Source organism: Scatophagus argus, chromosome 7, assembly GCF_020382885.2.
Source record: "Scatophagus argus isolate fScaArg1 chromosome 7, fScaArg1.pri, whole genome shotgun sequence".
NCBI lineage: Eukaryota > Metazoa > Chordata > Actinopteri > Scatophagidae > Scatophagus > Scatophagus argus.
In genome coordinates, this window is record NC_058499.1 from 25,116,321 (window position 1) to 25,137,633 (window position 21,313).

General features: G+C 40.6%; 2 protein-coding genes across 5 annotated transcripts in view; one reads left to right on the plus strand and one right to left on the minus strand.

Moving 5' to 3' along the window:
• Positions 1-8,808, plus strand: part of ckap5 (cytoskeleton associated protein 5) — a 35,126-nt gene extending 26,318 nt beyond the window's left edge. For 3 of the 4 annotated variants that reach the window (XM_046394420.1, XM_046394419.1, XM_046394422.1), the window contains 11 exons: positions 2,137-2,310; positions 2,425-2,545; positions 3,090-3,269; positions 3,398-3,585; positions 4,085-4,160; positions 4,259-4,447; positions 4,533-4,670; positions 4,843-4,926; positions 5,081-5,240; positions 5,325-5,446; positions 6,611-8,808. In XM_046394420.1, coding sequence (XP_046250376.1) covers positions 2,137-2,310; positions 2,425-2,545; positions 3,090-3,269; positions 3,398-3,585; positions 4,085-4,160; positions 4,259-4,447; positions 4,533-4,670; positions 4,843-4,926; positions 5,081-5,240; positions 5,325-5,446; positions 6,611-6,874 — 1,696 coding nt within the window. In that variant the 3' untranslated portion in view covers positions 6,875-8,808. The remainder of the gene's footprint in view (positions 1-2,136; positions 2,311-2,424; positions 2,546-3,089; positions 3,270-3,397; positions 3,586-4,084; positions 4,161-4,258; positions 4,448-4,532; positions 4,671-4,842; positions 4,927-5,080; positions 5,241-5,324; positions 5,447-6,610) is intronic. The other variant, XM_046394421.1, reaches the window with a different exon arrangement.
• Positions 8,809-9,754: 946 nt separating this feature from the next.
• dbx1b (developing brain homeobox 1b) lies at positions 9,755-15,110 on the minus strand. The gene is made up of 4 exons (XM_046394380.1): positions 14,594-15,110; positions 14,029-14,115; positions 10,364-10,566; positions 9,755-10,178 (listed from the first exon to the last, which is right to left on the minus strand). Exons 1-4 carry the CDS (start codon positions 14,961-14,963, stop codon positions 9,870-9,872), a joined length of 969 nt encoding a protein of 322 aa, XP_046250336.1. The 5' UTR covers positions 14,964-15,110; the 3' UTR covers positions 9,755-9,869.
• Positions 15,111-21,313: the final 6,203 nt, after the last annotated feature.

A 21,313-nucleotide genomic window follows, 5' to 3' on the forward strand; every position in this document is an offset into this window, starting at 1 on the left:
CAGGACCAGAATACCAGGCCAGCTTTAATTCAGTTGAATTCAATTTATTTATATAGCGCCAAATCACAAGAACAGTTGTCTCATGACACTTTCCATTTAGAGCAGGTCTAGACCAAATTCTTTACCGGTAATTTGATTTTTAGAGAGACAAAACAAAACCCCCATCAGCAAGTACTTGGCAACAGTGGTGAGGAAAAACCGCCTTTTAGAAGGCAGAAACCTCAGAGCAGACCCCGACTCAATGTGGGCAGCCATCTGCCTTGACCGGTTGGGTTGTGAGAGAGAGAGAGAAGGCAAGAGAGTGCTGGAGTACATAGACAAAGATGCATAACAACAGAGAATTGGAATGAAACGTAGAGAGGGTGTCTGCCTCCTGGACTGAAACCAGATGATGATTCCATAGAAGGAAGCCTGCAGTAGTCCATCCTGGGTGTAATAAATGTGTGGACTAGTTTTCCTACATCTCCTTGAGATAGAATGTGCCTAATTTTTGCCATGTTGCGAAGGTGAAAAAAGCTCAGTCCTTGAAATTTGAGCTATGTGTGAGTTATAGGACATATCCTGATCAGAATTAACTCCCAGATTTCTTACGGTGGGGCTGGACCCTAACGTAATACCATCCAACGTTACTATATCACTAGATAGTTTGTTTAGGGTCCAACACAATAACTTCAGAAAATCATGAGTCATACAGATTTTAGCTATTGGCTATGACTTGTTTTGCTTAAATTAGCTACTTTATTTGCTGTTGCTTGGTTATGGGGCTTAAATGCAATGATCTTGGATCATAAGCATGCATTTTTTTTTTATGTGACTGACAAAAAGATGTTGTTCCTAATCCCTTCAGCTGAATGTGGACATGTGCAGAGTGGTGGCTGGTGTTTGACGCCAAATGTGCTCCATTAATATTATGTTCTAACATAAGACCAGGAGGGTCTTTTATTTTTTTATTTTTTTTATTTTTTTTTTTTTTTTACTTTCACAACTGTGAACACCAAGAGGGAAATGTGTGAAGACATGAATGTGTAGTTGGAATCTAAGGGACACAGAAACTACTGCATTAAAAGTATGATCAGCCCTCGTGTTGACCTAATATCTGTTCTCTGTGGTGCACTTAACACTATCTTATCTATCTTATCTATCACTATCTGAGGTTTTCAGTACTGAAGAATTTCCAAAGTACTTCGTAACAAAAGTTATTACAGTGCCTATTAAAGGTATTCAGCCCTTTGGATGTTTTCATAATTAATATAATTTGGCTTTGTTAGCAGAGCACCCTCCACAGCCTCCCCAGTCTAACCATCTCGACAGCAGCCTGTACACGTGTGCATTTTAAATCTAATCTGGGAAAGCAGCAGTGCATCTATTCTATCTGGAAAGGCTTTTGTAGCCAGTATTTTTTTTTTTTTTCCAATGCAGGGACTAGTTGGTTCTAATTCCCCTGCTTATTTAATAGTAGCTTGTAAAAAGTTATGAACAATCTTGAGATTTGCTTTGCCAGTTGATAAATAGCCAGAGTTGTATCTTCTATGTGGAAGTGTTTATGATAAATGAATTATTTACATGTCAGACAGTAAGAAATTGCTCTGTTCCAACTGTGAAATTAGCTTTTCAGTGTTTCCTTCCTTTCCTAAGGATACAGATGCTTTATGTTGCTTTCAGATCAATGCCAATCATCTCCAGTCCTGCCAGATAAACTATGATTTGGACAACTTTGTTTGGCTTTCACACTTAAATGCTCCAAGTGTGTGAATGTGGCTATTCATACACTTATGTTCTTGACTCTGTTCTGCCAAACAGAAGTTCATTAGCCTCAAAGTAAAGAAGGTATTGAAAATTTTGGATAATGATGTTTTTTAAAGCCAAGTACAGTAAATTATACCTTTTTAAAATTGTAATCAATGATCAGATTTGTTGATATGAGGTTCACTTGCACGTAATACATTTACATTGGAGGACCATTGGATTTTTCCACATATTTTCTCATGGATTACTCAATCTAATAGTCGGAAAAGCTTGTGTCAGTCAGGGTTGGAGTTAAAAGGCATAGATCGATAACACTCCAGACTGAATATACTGACTCGTTTCTTCTCTCGATCTCTACAATCTATCCTTCAATTTCCTCCATCTCTACAGCCAAGCCCGTCAGAACGCCCAACTCAGCGAGTCCTCACACCCATCCATCCCCAAGGAGTTCCAGTTGGACCTGGATATGATTGAGATGGACCAGAGCAGGGTGTGTGAGCTGCCGGATCTCGTCCAACACAAGCTCGACGAGCTGCTGGAGCCCATCATGATCCCCGAACCCAAGTAAACACTCAGTTTGGTTGCGTCCCACTGTTCAGATGAAAAGTACAACATTAAACACAAAAAGTAAGGGTTTTTTTGTGTTTCTAAATAGTTCTTTTGTTTTTGTGTTCAAAGGATGCGTTCTGTCTCTCCACACTTTGATGACCTGCACAACAGCACGGCCTCTACCATCAACTTTGTCATCTCTCAGGTTGCTAGTGGTGACATTAACACCAGCATACAGGCACTGGCACAGGTACAACACACACACACACATATTTTCTGTCTGTTTCAGATATCCAGTACCAGTAGGGCATTCTTAGACTTACATGCCACATAGATTCAATATCCTTTTTAAAAAAAAAAAAAAAAAAAAAAAAAAAGGATGAGCGACAGCTTCTGTGTCAACAGAAAAATAAGTTAGTTACTGTTTACTAGTTAGGGCAAAACGAAACCCACCCAACCAGCAAGAAAGAAGACAATTTTAGAATAAATTCAGTGAAATAAAATGGCTGTTGAGTCTTATTAGGTCATAATGGCCCCTCTCCCTTGCAGCTCAAGCACATGAACAAGCCATACTCAGTATCTCCCTCTCTATCCCACAAGAAAAGTGAAGGACTCTACATTGATGGGATTGTTTTTTCCCATTATCATCATCAGCTCTTAGATTAATATGATATCATTAGCACATTTAATAAACCGTTGCTTAGTTACACAACTATCAGTTATGGACAAAGGTTCTCTTTTAACAACAAAAGAGTTGCCCCAGTGGTATGAAATGGTCACTTCTTGTCTCCCAGATCGACGAGGTGTTGCGGCAGGAGGACAAAGCGGAAGTCATGTCAGGACACATTGATCAGTTCCTCATCGCTACCTTCATGCAGCTGAGGCTAATCTACAGCACACACATGGCTGATGACCGACTGGACAAGAAGGACATCATCAAACTGTACAGCTGCATCATAGGAAACATGCTGTCTGTGAGTCACTACCTGCTGCTTCTGTCATTAACATGTGACTACATTGATGAGGTTGATTAATCTGGACACTGAGGATGAGGAGATCTCAAACATCTTTTATGAACATCCTTCTTGTCCCTTTCTGTCAGTTGTTCTCTATGGAGTCCCTGGCCAGAGAGGCGTCTATGGGTGTGTTGAAGGACCTTATGCATGGTCTGATAACACTGATGCTGGATGGCAGAGTGGAGGACATAGAAGACGGACAGCAGCTCATCAGATCCGTCAACCTGCTGGTAATTCGAGTTCTGGAGAAGTCTGACCAGACCAACATGATCAGGTTAGTATGAAGAAATAGTCGCATCAGTATTAAAATCCAGGACCATAACATATCATGCCACACTTTCCAGAAGCCCGATAGCTAATGTTCAAATTCCATACAGTTCTTATTAGATCACTGTTAGGGGGCGGCTGGAACCAAACAAAGGAGACACATATGAGCTACGTTTGAGCCCAAAAGCAGGCTTTATATACCACGTTGTTATATTATTGTTGCATCCATGTGACTGCATACCTTTTGTGCAATAATTTAGTGTGCTGCTTCTCTGTAAATAGTTCTTAAATGCAAATTACTGTTTTATGCTTAATTTTGTTGTGTTAATTTACTGTGATTTAGCCTCCAGTACCAGTGAAGTGTTATTGGTGTGATAATCTTTTTTTTCTTGTCATTAATTGAATTTAACAGTCTGACAGTGACAAAACAGAATTCTGCAGCAAGCTAAATAAATGTTTTATTTTAACCTGAGTAGTTGACCTCATCTTCTCCTGTTTCTCTGCAGTGCTCTGCTGGTTTTGCTTCAGGACAGTTTAGTCACGACAGCAGGTCCCCCCATGTTCTCTGAACTGGTCATGAAGGTAAGGACTGTCACAGAAAACCTTGACGCATTCTGTGAGTGCTGACCATCAAAATGCCGCATCATACATGTCAAACTGACTGTCGTGTGTGTGTGCAGTGTCTGTGGAGGATGATCCGCTTCCTCCCAGAGACCATCAACAATATCAACCTCGATCGGATCTTACTGGACGTCCACAACTTCATGAAGGTTTTCCCCAAAGAGAAACTCAAACAGCTCAAGAGTGACGTCCCACACAGAACCCTCAAGACTCTGTTGCACACACTCTGCAAGCTCACCGGGGCCAAGGTAACGCACACGCTGCATAAAACATGAGATATATATAATATTAGTGTTCAAGTGTTTGAATCTATGTTTTAACACACTCCAACAGATCCTTGACCACCTATCAATGATAGAGAATCGCAATGAGTCGGAGTTGGAGGCCCACCTGAGGAGGGTGGTCAAACACTCCGGAAACCTGTCAGGACTCAAGAGCGACCGTGGCAGTGAGAAGACCGGTCTGCGCACGGTGAGCCGAGCACAACACACGCTTCAGTGGCTGTGGCTGTTTATGTTCCCGTCAAGGATTTACACACCTTCAGTAGCTTCTTGTCTTAAGAATGACTGTGTTCAAATTAGTTCTGGTGCATAATTGTGATAAGATATGTCTCTATAATTTGTCCATCATATTTTGTTCCTAGGAGGATCGGATGTCAAAGGCCAAGGTCAGTGATATTTTGTCTGAAATCTTTAAGAAGATTGGCTCCAAAGAGAATACTAAAGAGGTCAGTTCCATAAACACCTTCAAATCATTCTTAATATACTTACTTATACTTCTTGTTAATACTTAAAAGGGATGTTTGTGTTAAAATTGTATTAGTATTACATAACACGTTCTGTTGTTACATAATGTTTAAATCATCTCTCTGATCTTCTCAGGGTTTGACGGAGTTGTACGAGTACAAACAGAAGTACTCGGACGCAGACCTGGAGCCTTTCCTCAAAAACACGTCCCAGTTCTTCCAGAGCTACGTGGAGCGAGGCCTCCGTGTGATCGAGTCCGAGAGAGAGGGCAAGGCTCGCATCCAGACCTCAGCAGGTGCAACTGGCAGCAGTCACTGCATACGTTGGTCAGAACCAACACAGGAGTGTGTAGTAATGCTGTGTGTGTGTGTCTATGCAGTGATCCCTCAGCATGGTGTGGACTCCGGTCTGAGCAGTAACAACGAGGAGCTGAAACCAGCTGTTTACTATGAGAGACTCAAGATCCTCCGACAGAGACAAGGCCTGGAAAACACCTCCAGGGTTGGTGTACACACGCGCACACACTGTCTTCACAGCTGTCGCTTCAGTCTATTGAACTATATTGATTTCTGTTACAAAGTGTGTTGTTGATTTAGATCCCTGTTAACATTTGTGTACCCAGCTGGCTTTTGGGGGTTTGGTTTTGTATTACACAAAACAGAATGCAACAACTGCATCAAAAGTTCTCTGTGTGAATCTAACTAGAGACTACCTCCTAACTCTAAGGGTTCATACTCAAATGGGCTCTGTAGGTGCTGATAATTGAGAAATATTTTTCAGGTTTACTTTTACAGCTATTCTGCCCAAATACAGACCAGGTCCCAGTCAGAGCTGATGCCCTTTCCTCAATATGCTAACAAGCACCCAGATATCTCATCAAACCGCTTCACTTCTGCTACATCAAAAGCAGAATGGAAGGTTTGATGTTAATGACTTCTAACGTCCATTCCTTTTGAAAACGTATGCTGTTGCCAAGGGTTTAGGCCATACATTATTTCTAACTTTGAAAGTCAATGTCAGAAATAAAATGCATATATTGTAAAGCAGGATGTGCAACAGTATCAGCAGCAGCTTTACAAATGTTTGCTTAAAGGAAGGGAGCTGAACAGGAAGCTGTGTTTAATATGGTTTGGTAATGTTTGACCAACACCTGATCCATTTTATAAGGTCAGTGTTGGGCTGTAGTGTTCCTCTGGATTCTGTGTACCTCCGCTGTACATGTTAGCTGATAGGTAACCAGGGATTTAAAAAAAACAAAAAAGTATTTTAAGGTGCGTGAGAAGCAGTTAGTTTTGTTGGCATTACAGTGTTTGTCCACTAGAGAGCACCCTTCTCCTTCTTTTTTTCCATCTCTTTTGATCTTTTTCCCTTTCCCCTCTCCTAATTTTTATTTATCACTAGATTTTGTGCCCCGATCTCTTATTTTATTCTTCTTTTAGAAACAAGAAGTTTGTGCTTGGTAAAACATATATGTAGACCACATTGACAGGTGTCTAGTGTCATTTATAGAAAATAATTTTAATTTAAACGTCATTTGCAGTTGGTTAGAGAAAATGAGATACATTCCTCACATTGTTGAACCCAAATATAGGAGTATATATTGTTTTCCTAAGTACTATTTCCTGTAAGTACATCTCTTGAACTTGTTCCTCTCTCCACCTGCAGCAGGTTGTCGGAGGAAGCGAGGATGAGCCTCAGCAGCGACCTCCCATCTCCTCCCTGCTGTCCTCAAAGCCATCGGTAGCCTCGTCCACCGACATGCTCCACAGCAAGCTGTCTCAGCTCAAAGAGTCCAGAGAGCTGTACCAACAGGAACACAACGCACACTCGCACTCCCCAACGCATGCACACACCCGCTCGGCTTCACCGGCAGCCAACCTGGACGACCTGAAGAAACGTCTGGAGAGAATAAAGAGCAACCGGCAGTAAGGAGCACCTCGACAGCATCTCATCTTTTCAGCAAAGCCTGTGGCGTTCGGCTGGTAGAAAATAAATTTAACTCAATCTGTGTTTTTATTAATGTTCTGCTAGATGGAAATAGAAAGCACTTTGACACTAAAGTCCACCCCTCTGTATCGACAAACCAGGTAGCAACAGACAAATTCTCCTCCAAGTTTCAACCTGACTTCACCCACTGTGCCTGTAAGATATAAGAAATCAAATGCGCCCCACTCTGATTGTAGCTGAGTACATTCAGATCGAACCAAGGCTGTGACTTAAGATTTTTAGCCTCTGCAGAAACCATCAAAGTATTTTTAGCTAGTGTTCCAACTACCGTAGTCAGAAAGATGTTTGGGTTTGGAGCCGTCGATCATCAGGACAAAACAGATTGAAGTGCTGAGTCCGGGGTCTAGGAATGAGTTTTCATGTTGTGGGTGTAGGATTCACATAGTGAGCTGTTGTTCTCAGTCTGTACAGTTTCATCTAGATGAATAAACTGTCACCACCCACCCTCCTGTCCTGTCCCACCCCGCCCCGCCCTCCGCTCTCCTGTGTACACTTTTCACTGTATTATAATTATAAAATAGTGAACTTACCCTCCTCCTCCTCTGTTTAGTATCATGGCACAAGATGTTCATGTACATATTTAAAGGTAGTTAACAACTTTACTGTTAAGAAGCGCTCCTCACGTGGTTACAGGATGAAAAAAAAAAAAAAACAAATGTCAAGAAACATTCATGTTTGACCCTGAATGACCACATCATTGCTGCTGCTGTGTTTGAATGGAGAAGCACTGCTGTAAAGAGCTGAAGTCAGATTAGTGGCTGTCTGAATGCAGCGTGCGACCGTCCCGTTGTGGCTGAACACTGTCATAGTATGCGTTTGTAATTCTCACTGATGTCAGCTGAAGTCCTGTTTGTACTGGGGACATCAAGTGATGGACGTTTACATCAGCAAAGGAAGAAAAAAAAAATCCACGTTAGTGATTCTTAGTGAATAGTTGATGTCTCTCTGAGAATAGCACAGTGCAAATAGGCTTTAAAGCTGCCTGCATTTACTTTAATGTCTGATTTTTATCATTTTCAGACATTTTTGCCTCAACAATAGGGCCACGAAATAAGTTGAACTGCATTTACACAGTGACATCAAGCCCTTTGTCTTTTGTTTACCTCTGATGGGGTCAAACTGTTGAAGGAAGTTTTATGTTTCTACATACACAGTGAAACGATCTTTGTTTTTTTTTTATTCTGAAAGTGTTTTGTGGCCTTCTGGTAAGCCACAGTGGTTTTTGGTCCTCTTCAAGTTTTCAGTTTTTTTTTTTTTCCTCCAATCAAATAAAACCCTGCAGACTTCAGGTGAGACATGGTTATAAAGTACTGCTTTTAGTCTGGAGGTGAGAAGTGGCACAATTTATCCCATCCTGATGTTGCTGGTCTGGACGGAGAATGTGTCCCCCTCATTCAGGACTTGGAACCAAGCAGAGCGGTGAACAGCTGTGTTTTGTGTCGGATTGTGCTGTGGGTTGGCTGTAAATACTGTATGTAATGTTAACACCTTCCTTCAGTTATTTAACAGCAGCCACTCTGTTGTGTTTGTAGGCTTAACAAGCATGGCATGAAGTCTGTGTTTTTTTTTTGTTTGTTTGTTTGTTTTGCCCTCATGTAAATAAAGTTTACATTAATAAATCTGATGTTTTAATGAAGTCATTGTTTTTCTGATGAAAACAATGAGGAGGATGATTGCATCCTGTCACTATCACTCATCTGCTCTGTAGCCGAATGTTGACTAAGACAAACATAAAACGTTGTTTTTGTATTTAATTCAAATGTCAGTACTAGTCTTGGATAGTTTCTCTCCAGCTTTCCTTCCATATAATCCATAGTGGAAAATGGCAATAAAGTCTTGTTTTTTTTTTAACAATCCATCTTTGAGTTTGCCGATTTATTTTTGTTATCCAATGTTTAAACCCTCTAGGTTTGAGGATTTCTGGAAATCTTTTGGATAATGAAAGCACACAACCATATGTATGTAAAAACAAACATTTTAATGTGGAAATTTTACATATATCTTCAAGTTCAAGTTTCAGGCTTTTGTCTCAGCAATTCAGATGAACTCAATTTAAGTGTCGCATTTGATTCTTGTCTTATTTTCTGTTCATGTTAGAAAGTTGCATGCAGACATGCTGTTTGTGGTTAAATACACCATACTAGGCCCCTTAACTTCCAGTGAAGGGAAATCTCAAAGCCACCAAGACATTTTGGACAATGCTATGCCTCCAACTTCTGGTGAAGGCCCTTTTCTATTCCAGCATGACTGTGTCCCAGTGCACAAAGCAAAGCTCCATAAAGACATGGCTGGATGAGTTTGGTGTGGAAGAACTTGACTGGCCCACACAGAGCCCTGACCTCAACCCCATCCAACACCTTTGGGATGAACTGGACCAGAGATTGTGAGCCAGGCCTTTTGGTCCAACATCAGCGCCATCTGTTAGTGCTGCTGATGTAATTGCTGTCTTGTCACTCTAAATGGTAAATGGACTGCATTTGTATAGTACTTTATCTGCAGTCACACACTTAATTATAATGTTCCAGTGGTTTCGTATCATAAGGACAATTAACATTGACACAGAATGAGACTTTTCAAGATTTATTTGAGAAAATATAAAGAATACAAATATGTATGGAAAGGCTCATTTTTATATGCAAGACTTGTAAACATTTCCATCTACAAATATCTAAAACAGCTCAGTATACTTTATTTACTATATATACATATACTGAACTACATCAAAAAAGTAGTATAAACAAAGCTGTACAGGAATTTGAATTTGTACAGTGACTGAGAAATAAGGCTGAGAAAATACAGATATGTACAAACACTTATGGTATTTCCTTCCATTTACCAGTTTCTAACTTTTTATCCTGTCGTCCTTCACAACTGACGGTGTGACGTTATAGTGGACTGTTAGAAATCTATCAAAGTCTTATGAAACTGTGATTTCTTCACTGTCTGACTCTGAGAGCTCCGACTGTTTGCTGGACTCTGATGGAGAAGAAGGACTGTGATGGTGGTGGTGGTGGTGGAGATGTGGCTCCTGGCTGTCCAGCTGTCCTTGGCAGGTTGGGACAGTCCTGTCCAGCCTGTGGCAGTAGGTGCTGCCTACATCAGTAAGGTCTGGGTGGGGGTTGGTTTTGGTGGGGAGGGTCTGCTGGCGACAGCCACCCGTCGACAGCAGTTCCCTCTCTTTTGAGTTCCTCCATTTCATCCTGCGGTTCTGAAACCATATCTTCACCTTCACAGGACACAGAGAAAATATCACTGACCTCCATGTTACTACTCAGCTGACTGACAACTCACAACTGGTTTGGGGTACAAATGGACAGAAAATGTCCCTTCAAGGTCAGTTTTAAATGCACAGCATAAGAACATTGGAGTACAAAATACTTTGCCAATACTCATGATATAAAGTGTGTGTACCTGGGAGTCTTTAAGTCCCAGTTTACTGGCAAGTTTCTTCCTGTCTGGTTTGCTGATGTATTTCTGCTTCTGGAAGGTTCTCTCCAGGGCTTTCCTCTGGAGGTCTGAGAACACAGCCCGCCTCAGCATGCCTCTCCTGGGCTTCCCTCTTGGGGCCAGGGGCCATGAAAATGTACCTGGGACAGGAACCACAGAGGAGGAAGCTGGAGGGACAAAACACAAGAAAGAGTACGGATTTAATAAACATACATGCATTATTATATTAGTTACTAGTTCTTTGGCTCAGACAGCATCTCTGTCTAAAAGAGGAAATAGATTCGTTAATCCAAAGGTTGTCTTTACAACTTATGCTAAATCCTCTGAAGGGCCTATGCTATGTAGACAAGAAAGTGGATTTAAAATCATCTAAAGGTAAATCAGCATCAGCCATTTGTGAGAAAGTACCCAGATCACTGTTAAACAGGACCAGGAACTAAAGCTTGTTCAGACATTTTAATAAATTAGCCATTATTAACATCTATTATTTATTTATGATTGCTCAAATATTAACAATATGAGTTTTTTTTGTGCATCTCCAGGTTCTAAAACATTAGAAATCATATAATCAGTAAATCAGTCCATAATATTTTATGGTTTCCTTTGCATCTTAGATGGTGGAAAGGCAGTTTCTGAATGGATAAAAGTTTTAATGTTGTCTTATGCTGACTTGGCAGATAAGCTTGGATTTTTCTGAGTAGTGAGAATATTGTGTCTGTCAGTGCTGTCAGAAGATCGTCGTCCCTTCTCGTTTCCATCATCATCACACAGTCAGGCTCCCTGATGCTGCCTGTAATATACTTGTTCTGCCTGAAATCTGGTGTTTAAAAGCCCAATTTGTCCAGCAGTGGAAACAGAGCCTATGCTAATGAGATGTGCTCTCCAAAGCTCAGCTCACACTGCCTCTAATGAAGCATGAAGGGGGCTGTATAGGCTGCAAATGCATAGAGAAAGTTGATTGTGTTGTAATGAATTGAGTGGAAAAGGCCGTCGACAGGCCAGTATATTACAGGCCCATTAAAGCCAGGTCAGTATTATGTAGAGCTGTTAAAGAGTCTTCACTCAAGCTTTAGAGTATACAGGGGCTTAGGGCTGTTCACAGTGTCATACAGCTCCTTTTAAGTATTTAATTAAGAATATTCAGTCTAAATGTACAAAAACATATATTGTATATTTTGTTGAATTGAACAATATTCTGACTGGACAATCAACAAAATAAATTCAAACCTGTGAAGTTAGGATCTTGTGAGCAACATAACTAACTCAAATCTTCAAGGTGTGTGTGTGTGTGTGTGTGTGTGTGTGTGTGTGTGTGTGTGTGTGTGTGTGTGGTTTTGGCTCCTATTGGTCATGGTGCTGGGAGCTTTGTGGGCCAGCAGAGGGGCTTGGTGGGAAAATGACGATGCATGAAGAGGCGCTGAGTTCCTGAGCTGGGAAGATACCCGCCTCACATTTAGACCATGACAAACGGCACTAATATATTTAGACCGTGACAAACTGGACTAATTTGTAGATTAGGACAACTTGTGCTAATGTCAGCAGTCAGTGCGTCACTTAAATAGGCCTTCAAATTGGCGGAGCTGATTCCATGCTGTCCAGGGTATTCCCATGCTAAAAGGCTGACAAGGCTCCAAACGGCCAAGTGAGACCTCAGCGTCCACAGCAGCCGCTAAAATGCAGTTTTCACAAGTTGTTCAAATCCAACTGAACTTTGCCAATAGCCAATTCAATTCCATTTATTTATATAGCACCAAATCACAAAAAAAGCTGTCTCATGACACTTTCCAAGCAAATCCTTTAACTTGATTTTTGGCACAGAGGGACCCAACGAAACCCCCATGAGCAAGCACTTTCCAGGATCGTGTGCTCGAAGGCTTGATTTTAATGTTTTCTCCCACAAAAGTGTAAAAAAAAAAGTCTTGCTTTATAATGTTTTACCATTTTTAATGAAAGCCCAGGATTAATTAATACATTCATATCCATCCCGTAGTTATCACGACTTATCCATTAGAGGGTCGCACGGGGCTGACGCCGATCTGATGGCCAGGTTGGCAGCTAATCACAGAGCTAATTTATTAACATGTTAATCAACATCAGTTTGAAATGTTCCTTGAATCAGACATGTAGAATGCATTGTAAGGTAGTGACTCCCAACCAGAAGTACTTGTACCTCTACCTTTGCAAGGGGTACATGGAAACATTACAGAGTATCTCAATTAATTTGAAAAAATGCAATGTTTAACTTGATATCAAAAATACGCCCACATATGCATACAGCTATAACAATTAAAGTCAGGCATTATTGCAATTAAGAGTGTAAAAAAGTGAGCAGGTGAGGTGAAACAGTTGATTCAAAGTAAATGAATAAGTGGTTGGAACTTCCAGCTTCTACCTCTCCATGTGGTCGACATTTCAATTGTATGGAAACACTGTCACACCCAATATTCTATCCACTTTTATATTATTAATAATCGGAATTGATTGAAATGAATTTAAGTGAACACACTTTGAATACAAACGGTGGTGCTGATGAAGAGACGCTTGAGTTTATCGGACTGGGCAGTGGGGGTACGTTTGTGAACCACTACTGTAAGGCACGCGGAATTACATACCTTCATTATAAGCTCGTGACTCAATAATTCTAATGATTTAAAGATTATTGATCAGTTCTCTGAATTCATGTTTATATGCAGCCGTTATACATGGTCCTGTAAATAACTTGAGTTTGCCAGCGCAGGAAAGTTATTAATTATTAACGAGAGTAGAGCTCCACATGAATTTTTATTTTAAATGCAATATATTAAACTGCTTTTTTTTTTTTTAGCCTTATGACCACTTCCTTTAATGTGTCACTGAAAAGCCTTGTTATGCCGCTTGTTTGCTCATCGCTGAGATGCTGCTTGTGGGTGAAGGAGAGGAAAATGGAATTATGAAGATATCAGAGTTTTCTTGTATAGCATCTTATTTCCTGTGCCAAATAAGCACTTTATTCCCTCCATCCATCCATTCATTTTCTATACCATTTTATTCTGCAGGGTTATGGGGACAGTCCCACCTATAGGGGTAATGTAGAGAAGCCAGTTAACCTAATGTGCATGTTTTTGGGACTGTGGAAGCTTCAGTGGAGAAAACCCACGCAGGCACAGTGAGAACATGCAAACTCCACATAGAAGGGCCCAGACCGGGATTCGAACCCAGAACCCTCTTGCTATGAGGCAAGCAAATTTATCAAATTGCTTTTCAGCGAAACACAAACCTTTAATTCTTAATATTAATGTGCGTATTAGTATTTGGTGTTTTCCAAACAGGACTGTCATATTTTGATCTCTGGGTCTTCAGTCGAGACACAGCTAACCTACAACAAAAAGCTGATTTTGTCTTGTTTGAGGATTAATATTGTAAATACACGAGTGGAAGGCCAAAGTGAAAATAAGGAATATACATGGATTAGTGGCCAACATGAAGTGACACCTATGTGTATGTACTAAATGTATGTGAAGATACATGTACATAAAAAGATTTCTTCTATGGGAGGACACCATCAGCATCTCACATCAATCAGCTATGGATGAACAGAGTTGTGAAGCTGCTCACATCAGTATGTTTATGGAACTGCAAAGTCCACCAACCTGTGACGTAGGAAGCTCTGATGAAGGGATGGAGGTTTCCGTCGAACAAAGGCAAAGGGAAGGACTTCGGAGTTTGGAAGCTCTGGACTGAGAAGCAAGCGAAAAAAGAACACAAACACATTTCACATCTGTGTCGTTTCAAAGCAGAAGAAACAGAAAAACACATCACCACCACAGGCACACAGCAGAAATGCAGAAAAAGGAATTACAGCCTCTTATTATTGTGCCTAAGAAGAAAGATCTGATTGATTGAATTCATAAATGAATTATTTTAAGTCTCATGCACATTCAGTAACTGGACATTTATGAGTATACTGGGCCTGCAGCTTTTAAGGCTCATATTCAGTATTCTGATAAATGATATCAGATTACTGAATATGAGCCCTAAAAACTGCTGTCAGCATGTCAGCAGTAGGGACAGAGTAGCATCAGTTTTCAAAATGATGCACAACAATAATAATAATAATAATAATAATAATATGCAAATAAATAAACATTTTTATATTCATTACCAACAGCTGCAGCACTACAGTGTACACCATAGCCACCACTGTGGCTTACTCACCGCTGCGTGTGGACGGTGCCAGTATGGCACTGACGCCGAACTTGAGGTGGCCGGAGTCCGGGCAGGCAGTCTGCGGAGAGCCCGGGCTGCCTCGGCTCGGGTGGCTGGAGCTCTGAAGCAGACAGCGCTCTGTGCTGGCTTCCAACACCCGGGGAGAAGCGTCTGGCCCCGGGCTCAGCGCCACGAGATCCCCGGGGCTTCTGGATGAGAAAGTCCGATGTATGTAAGTGACAGGCTGGCTCAGTCGGAGGATGTCTTGTACCAGGAAGCCTGAGGGGAGTGAGCGGGTGAGGGACGGGGAGAGAGCCGCAGGGGGACGCAGTAAGCCCGGGTAGAGAGGAGGCGGCAGAGCGCTGCAGGGAAACATCATGGTTGTCCGATCAGGATAAAAAGTTTCCTCCTCTTCTTGTTTATTGCCGTTTTTTTTGACACAGAAGTGTTCGGGAAAAAATAAGGAGGAACCTAAAGAACACACTCTCAGGCTGTGCTTTTATACAACTGAGTCACTCCTCCACACACACACACACACACACACACACACACACGAGTTCAGTCCTCAGAGATGGGCTGAGGTTCTCCTCATGAAGCGCTTTGAACACAAAGTTCAGGGTAAGGGGATTGGTCAGCGGGCCTCCGAGTCACTGGTGATTGGACCTCAGTCCAAAGGCGTTATACGGCGTTATACAGCGTTATACTGCGTTATACTGCCCGCAGCTTCTATCAAGGCTGCTTTATTTATCTGATTGTTGATAGGACAGGAGCTGATACAAAATCATATCATTTCACTAATACAAATGAGCTGCGTGATCCAGTAAGAGAACACACTGAGACACTAGTTGTGGTGCACGTTTTTCTGAATTGATAAGGAACATTTTCATCACAATAAACAATTTGCCTAGTGATAAACCATAAAGTGTTAGCTCCGGATGAATGTATTCTTACTGTCTAAAAAAAAATAAAGTTAAAAAAAAATCCAAATCAGGTAATGCAAGACATTTAGCCATGCGCAAAAATTTGACAAAAAGAAGGAAAGAAACGACAATCAGAAAAGAAAAAAGAAACGCATTTGTTCTCCCAACGAATTCATTATCTGACATTCAAATACGACGTTTGGAAAAAGTGATATAACATATATAATAAAATATTTCAGCAGTTCTATAGGGCTTTAGACTTGTTGTTGGACTAATGCAAAACAATAACAGTAATAATGCTAAGGTCCTGTCCCAAACACAGGCACGCCACACTCATTAAATGTGACCTTGGCCTGGCGCTCTTCTGATCCCGTTAAGCATGAAGCGAGCGTCGGCTGTCCGCTCTTTCATCCGCTCCTCGCTGCCTGTTGGAGCGGAGCTTTCACACCGCGCTTTATCAACGTGTCTTGTTGGATGTGATGATGCATTTAATGACACGATTTAGGCTATTCAACAAGATCTCTGACAGCGGTTTGTATTCCAGGCTCATGTCTCTTCTGTCGTGGGAATATGTATTAGATAGGTAGGATAAATATCCGACATTTAAGACACTCCACGCCTGACAGAGATATGTAAACAAAACAATTTGAGGTCTAGAAACTCGATATGTTAGGCCAATACAAGATTAAAAATTATTTTTAAAACGCGGCACTTGAGCACTTCTTTTAATCCTGCTTTGTTATCTGTGAGTTGCATCATCGGCGTCACCAAACGGCACCAATTATGCGCCATTCCATTTACAAGTTGGGCAGACAGGGGGGCCTTTCCGCTTAAAACTATTTCAAGAGGGAGAGAGACTTAAAGTCAGCTTTGTTCTGATCGCCTTTGATCACGTTGAACTCCTAAATGTCCCCCGTTGGCTTGAAAGAATATAAAAAAAAATAAGTCCATGATCAGAAACACAGAACACCCACCGCCCTTGAACGTCCCATGCTCGATTCTACGGAGAAAGTCGTCACTGTAGAAGATGGCAGTAGTCTAGTTGCTCAAACAGGCAGACAGTGGACATTAAGCTCTGTTTGCTTTAGCAGACACTCGGATTTTTCAGTTTCGCTGCTTATGTGATGTCCCCAAATTATCTACACAACAGGCCTACACAGCAAGCAGCCAGCATAAAAACTGATCGAATGAAATTCAATGTTAAGCTAAGCGTAATCTAGGTTACCCGAGAATTTGTAAAATATGGAAACCCATGAAGTGTTGTGGAAAATATTTCTTTTTAAATATTTAAGCCAAACTGACAAACTCTTCATTTTTGCTGATTTTCACAAAGCATAAACGAACCACCGGGCCCTTTTCACGGCCAATTTACTATACAAATTATGAAAAACGCAGTAAATATTATAGGTTGGATATAGTACGGCATTTCTGTCAAGATGCTCACCTTTGACCTTTTGAAAATAAAAACATTTTTCTGAAATAACTAATTGTGAAATAAACAGGTCGTCAGTGTGGTGCTGTTCTGATAACAGGGACTTTTCTAAACTGTGGTAGATGAACTTCAAGGAGACAAAGGTGAGAGACGAACAAAGACTCTTTTAAAGAAGATTTGATCCTGAGGGCCACAAGATGCGAGTCCCCAAGGGCCACGATAAGACCTGTGACTAATGGCATTTGGACGCGTGCTGCTCCCTCTTTGCGGTCAACTTTCATGTCACCCATTTTCTTTTCTGAAATAAGCATCATTTCTCACACTCTTTCTTCAGTGTTAGTGATATTACATCCAGTGAGCAACGAAGATTTAGGATACAATAATCAATGGGCTCCCAAGCTGATTTATCCACTCAGTTGTATTTTTAATGCTATCAAATTTACAGCCAGAAGAGTTAGGACAGTCATTTGCACTTAACTGAAACAAAACAAAAACAAATCTTTATTTTCTTTCCTTCTTACTTTCCCACATAACAGGTTTACACCATAGCTGGTGTGCTGTAAACATCTGCTATGAGCTACAGTTCAATAAACAATGTATGTAGAGTATGAATTACTTTAAATGCCACATGAAAGGCCAAGACATTTGGTTTGTCTCCACTGCCTATCCTCCCAGTTTTACTTTAGCACAATTTAAATCTTCATTTAAAGGTCGTTTTAAATTATTTTCTATTCTAAATTATATAACATTAACATAACATTTTCTCACTTGACTCTAGAGAATATATCCATGGTTTAGGTTTTATTTGTTCAGCTTTGTGGATGTCTGTCTCTGTCTCTGTCTCTGTTACGAGTCTAAGACCCTGAATGTGAATGGGACTCACTGCACTCGATGGAAACATTTAAGAATTCAGCAGCAACTTATCACCTACTGGAGAAATGGTCCCTGTGAAACTGTTGATAGGGTATTTGATAGATTATTCAGATATTCAGAAATGCTGTTTCTGGGAAAAACGAATTTCCTACACAGAAAAATATCAAACAAAGCTTCTTAATATCTCCAAACAATTTGAGCCAAACCTAATATAATTGGCAACGTGGAAATGTGCAAAACAAAAAAAATCACAGACAGAAAGTAAATTAACAATTTTTATATCTGGTTGATACACTGTATGAATTACTTTCCAAATAAACAAATGTAACAAATGAAAACTTTTACTTGGTAGACCTTGAAATTAAATTAAAGACAGACTTCAAATATCTAATTTTTCCATTTGGTGTTTCCCTGGTGGCTAAAGGCTCCAGCAGCATGCCTTTAACTTCAAGGCCTGAAGCCAACTAAATTTCAAGAGATTCCAGTTATGAGACCTGAGCAAGTGATTTTCTCCTACTCTGGTCCAAATCTATATGCATTTCATTTTGGTATAATCTTATAGACTCATTTTGAAGGTGTTGTGATGATCCATGATCCATCATGATGATAGAAATGGTCCAATCTTCAACAAAAGGAACCAGTCTTTAAATGTGCAGCATACTGGCTGTGTGGCAGTGCTGTCTGGAAATACGACACCTTAACCAAAAGCCCTCTCAGAGAGAGAGAGAGAGAGAAACTGTTGCGTTCAAAGCATTTTATTCCTTCAGAAAATCCCTCTATTGTATTGAAGTGGAGCAGATGGTTCCCTGGGAGGGAATATGGGCATCAGCAGAACTAATTTCTCCTCCTGGTCCAATAAACAGACCAGCCCTTTGCACAATTTTTAACCAGCACAACAGCTGTTGGTGAATTAAACACCAGTTAAGACTCATTTTAAAGCTATTAGCTTCTTGAAGTCTGACAACATGAGCCCTCCCTGTCTACCTCCCTGAAGTGATTACACATGGAAAGTCTACGGTGATGTTAAGACTCATGTCGCTGATTGAACCCTCTGAGTCTTAGTGAACATGCACCAAATAAACAAACAGACAAAGTGATAATACATATGAAATGCAAAGCAAATTATCCATTAATTGCTTAATTAAATTGTTATTAACATGCATATTGGCCTTTAAATGGCAGATTGGTATCTTATAAAGCACTTGATAATGCCATAAGGTCCATGACCATATTCAATTAAGCCATTAAAAGTTACAGTTAATAACTTCATAATTACTGTCTCTTAGCAGTTAGTAAGGACGTCTAAAAATTCTTTGCTCACTAAGGGTCTTATAGGCTGGTAGGCTGGTAGTAGCAAAAATCTCCCTTTAATGAGACTCCAAAAGTACGCTCTATTCTTACGTATTAAAGGGGTCCAAATAACTCCAGTCTTTTGGACTTAGAATTATGTTCCCCAAACCACAGTAAGCTTTTGGTCCCAAGTAATTCAGTTGTAGTTTGACAACCATTAGCCCAATTTAAACTACAAGTGAAGCAGGCATGAGCAAGCCTCATTGTAAAACAGGGAACATATTCTGAGTTCCGTGATTTTGTGGTAGTCCCACTGTATAAGGCTCACATTTAAGGCTCAAAGCATAACAAGATCATAACTCATCAGGTCACATCAAGTGGTTCTTTCTTGTCATTTCAGCTGTTCGCAGTAGTACAGTGAACAGTGAAACAAGACATTGTTCCTCCATGGACCAGGTAATGCAACCAAGGAAAAACATAACACAGTTTTATCCTTGCACAAGCTAACTTCCTACTTCAACTTTCAATTTGAATATCTGGTTAGTTAGCTTGCATGCCACATGAAACTTAAAATTTATAATCTCCTGCACGGCATCATGCAGCTTCCGATATTCTGCACAACAGAGGCAAATGAATAAAGCTTGAGCACAAATTAATTATCCATGCTTATTCGTTCTGCCTTTCTAAGTGCCTGTTTCCTCAAAAAACATGCACCTGCAGTCATAATGGCTACAGACCTGTGCCCCCTTACGTCAACTGCGATGAAGTAATTTGAGAGGCTGGTCCTGAAACACTTTAAATCCTCACTACCACCCACCCTGGCCCAACATCAGTTTGCATATAGAACCAACAGGTCCACAGAGGACACCATAAACAAAATCTCTCCACTCGGCACTGACTCACCTGGAGCACCCTGGCTCCTGTGTGAGGATGCAGTTTGTAGACTGTAGTAGATTCATCCCCAGCAGAACGGTGAGCAGGCTGTGTGTACACATGCAGTTGGATCAAGGACTTTCTAAGAGATCGCTCACAGACCCGTCAGAATGGGGTCTTATGACTCCTCAACACCTCCTCAATCTGCTGTCCTCTGGAAGGCAGTACAGGTCTACTGTATAAGGACTCTTGAACAGTTTCTACTCGTGTGCCATCAAAGAACTGTTTTTTTAAATAATGTCATAATAATAGAGGCTGAGCATTAACTTCATGGGCTGAGTGCAATAACGGGACATATGCTGTGCAATATTTATTTATCATTTATCATCATTAATTGAGTCAATGAAAAAATGATGTTTTACCTTCTCTTATTATGTTTTACCGTCTCTTAATCTTTTATTTATTCTCTACTTTTTATGTACCAATGAGTGGCTGATCATGTTTTTATGTATTCTGTCTTTTATATATTGTCTACCTTTTATGGACCACTGAAGGAGTTGCACTGAAATTTTGTTGTAACAGTTGCTGTTCATTGACAATAAAGGCATTATCTATCTTATCTTCCAGGCAGTGTGGAACAGAGTGGATTAGCGGGGCCTTCGATGTTGAAGTGCGACAATGAGCATTAAAGCCATATTAACTTTCCATTAAACATCACCTCGCTCTGTCGAGGGAGAGAGAGACACAAGCCTTGGGATAAAGCTCCTTAGAGAGTGAGAGGGAGAGAGAATGTGTGTGCGTGTGTGTGTGTGACCCTCTAGAATCTGTTCATTCAATGTAATTTTTTTACTGAAAAAAAAAAATGCAGAGCAACCATTGAATCACAGTCTGGAAAATGTTATATTTAGAATTTTTGTAACATCAAACTGTGAATATGACTCAGTTTCTGAAGCACTCACAAATACATGTTTCATGAAAAACCAAACACGTTATGTGTGAAAGCACTCTCAGTTTCCCCATTCTCATCAACCTGGTCTACAGCTTCATCACGCATCTGCAGCAAACAAGCTCTAACAAACCCGCTGTAAACTACCTGGCAAGAACCAGACATTTTTCTCATGAGCTGGTAGAGACCAAAGCAGAGCTATAAGAACACTGAAACGAAGACATGAAGTGACATGGGGAAAGGTGGAATCTTGAGAAATTACATCACTTGATTTTTCAGATGAAGAAGCTTTATTTCGGTTTGTGCTTTTTAGCCATGTCAGTGTGCTGACTTTCCACCACTTTTTTTCCAGACTGAAATATCTCAGCAAGTTCAGGATGGATTGCCATGACATT

Excerpts from the sequence above, each read along its gene's own strand:
- dbx1b (XM_046394380.1), bottom strand. The coding sequence starts at position 14,963 with ATGATGTTTCCCTGCAGCGCTCTGCCGCCTCCTCTCTACCCGGGCTTA. Across the intron at positions 14,116-14,593 it reads GGCACCGTCCACACGCAGCG|TCCAGAGCTTCCAAACTCCG; the intron begins GTGAGTAAGCCA and ends CTTGCTTCTCAG. Across the intron at positions 10,179-10,363 it reads TGGGACTTAAAGACTCCCAG|GTGAAGATATGGTTTCAGAA; the intron begins GTACACACACTT and ends TGTCCTGTGAAG.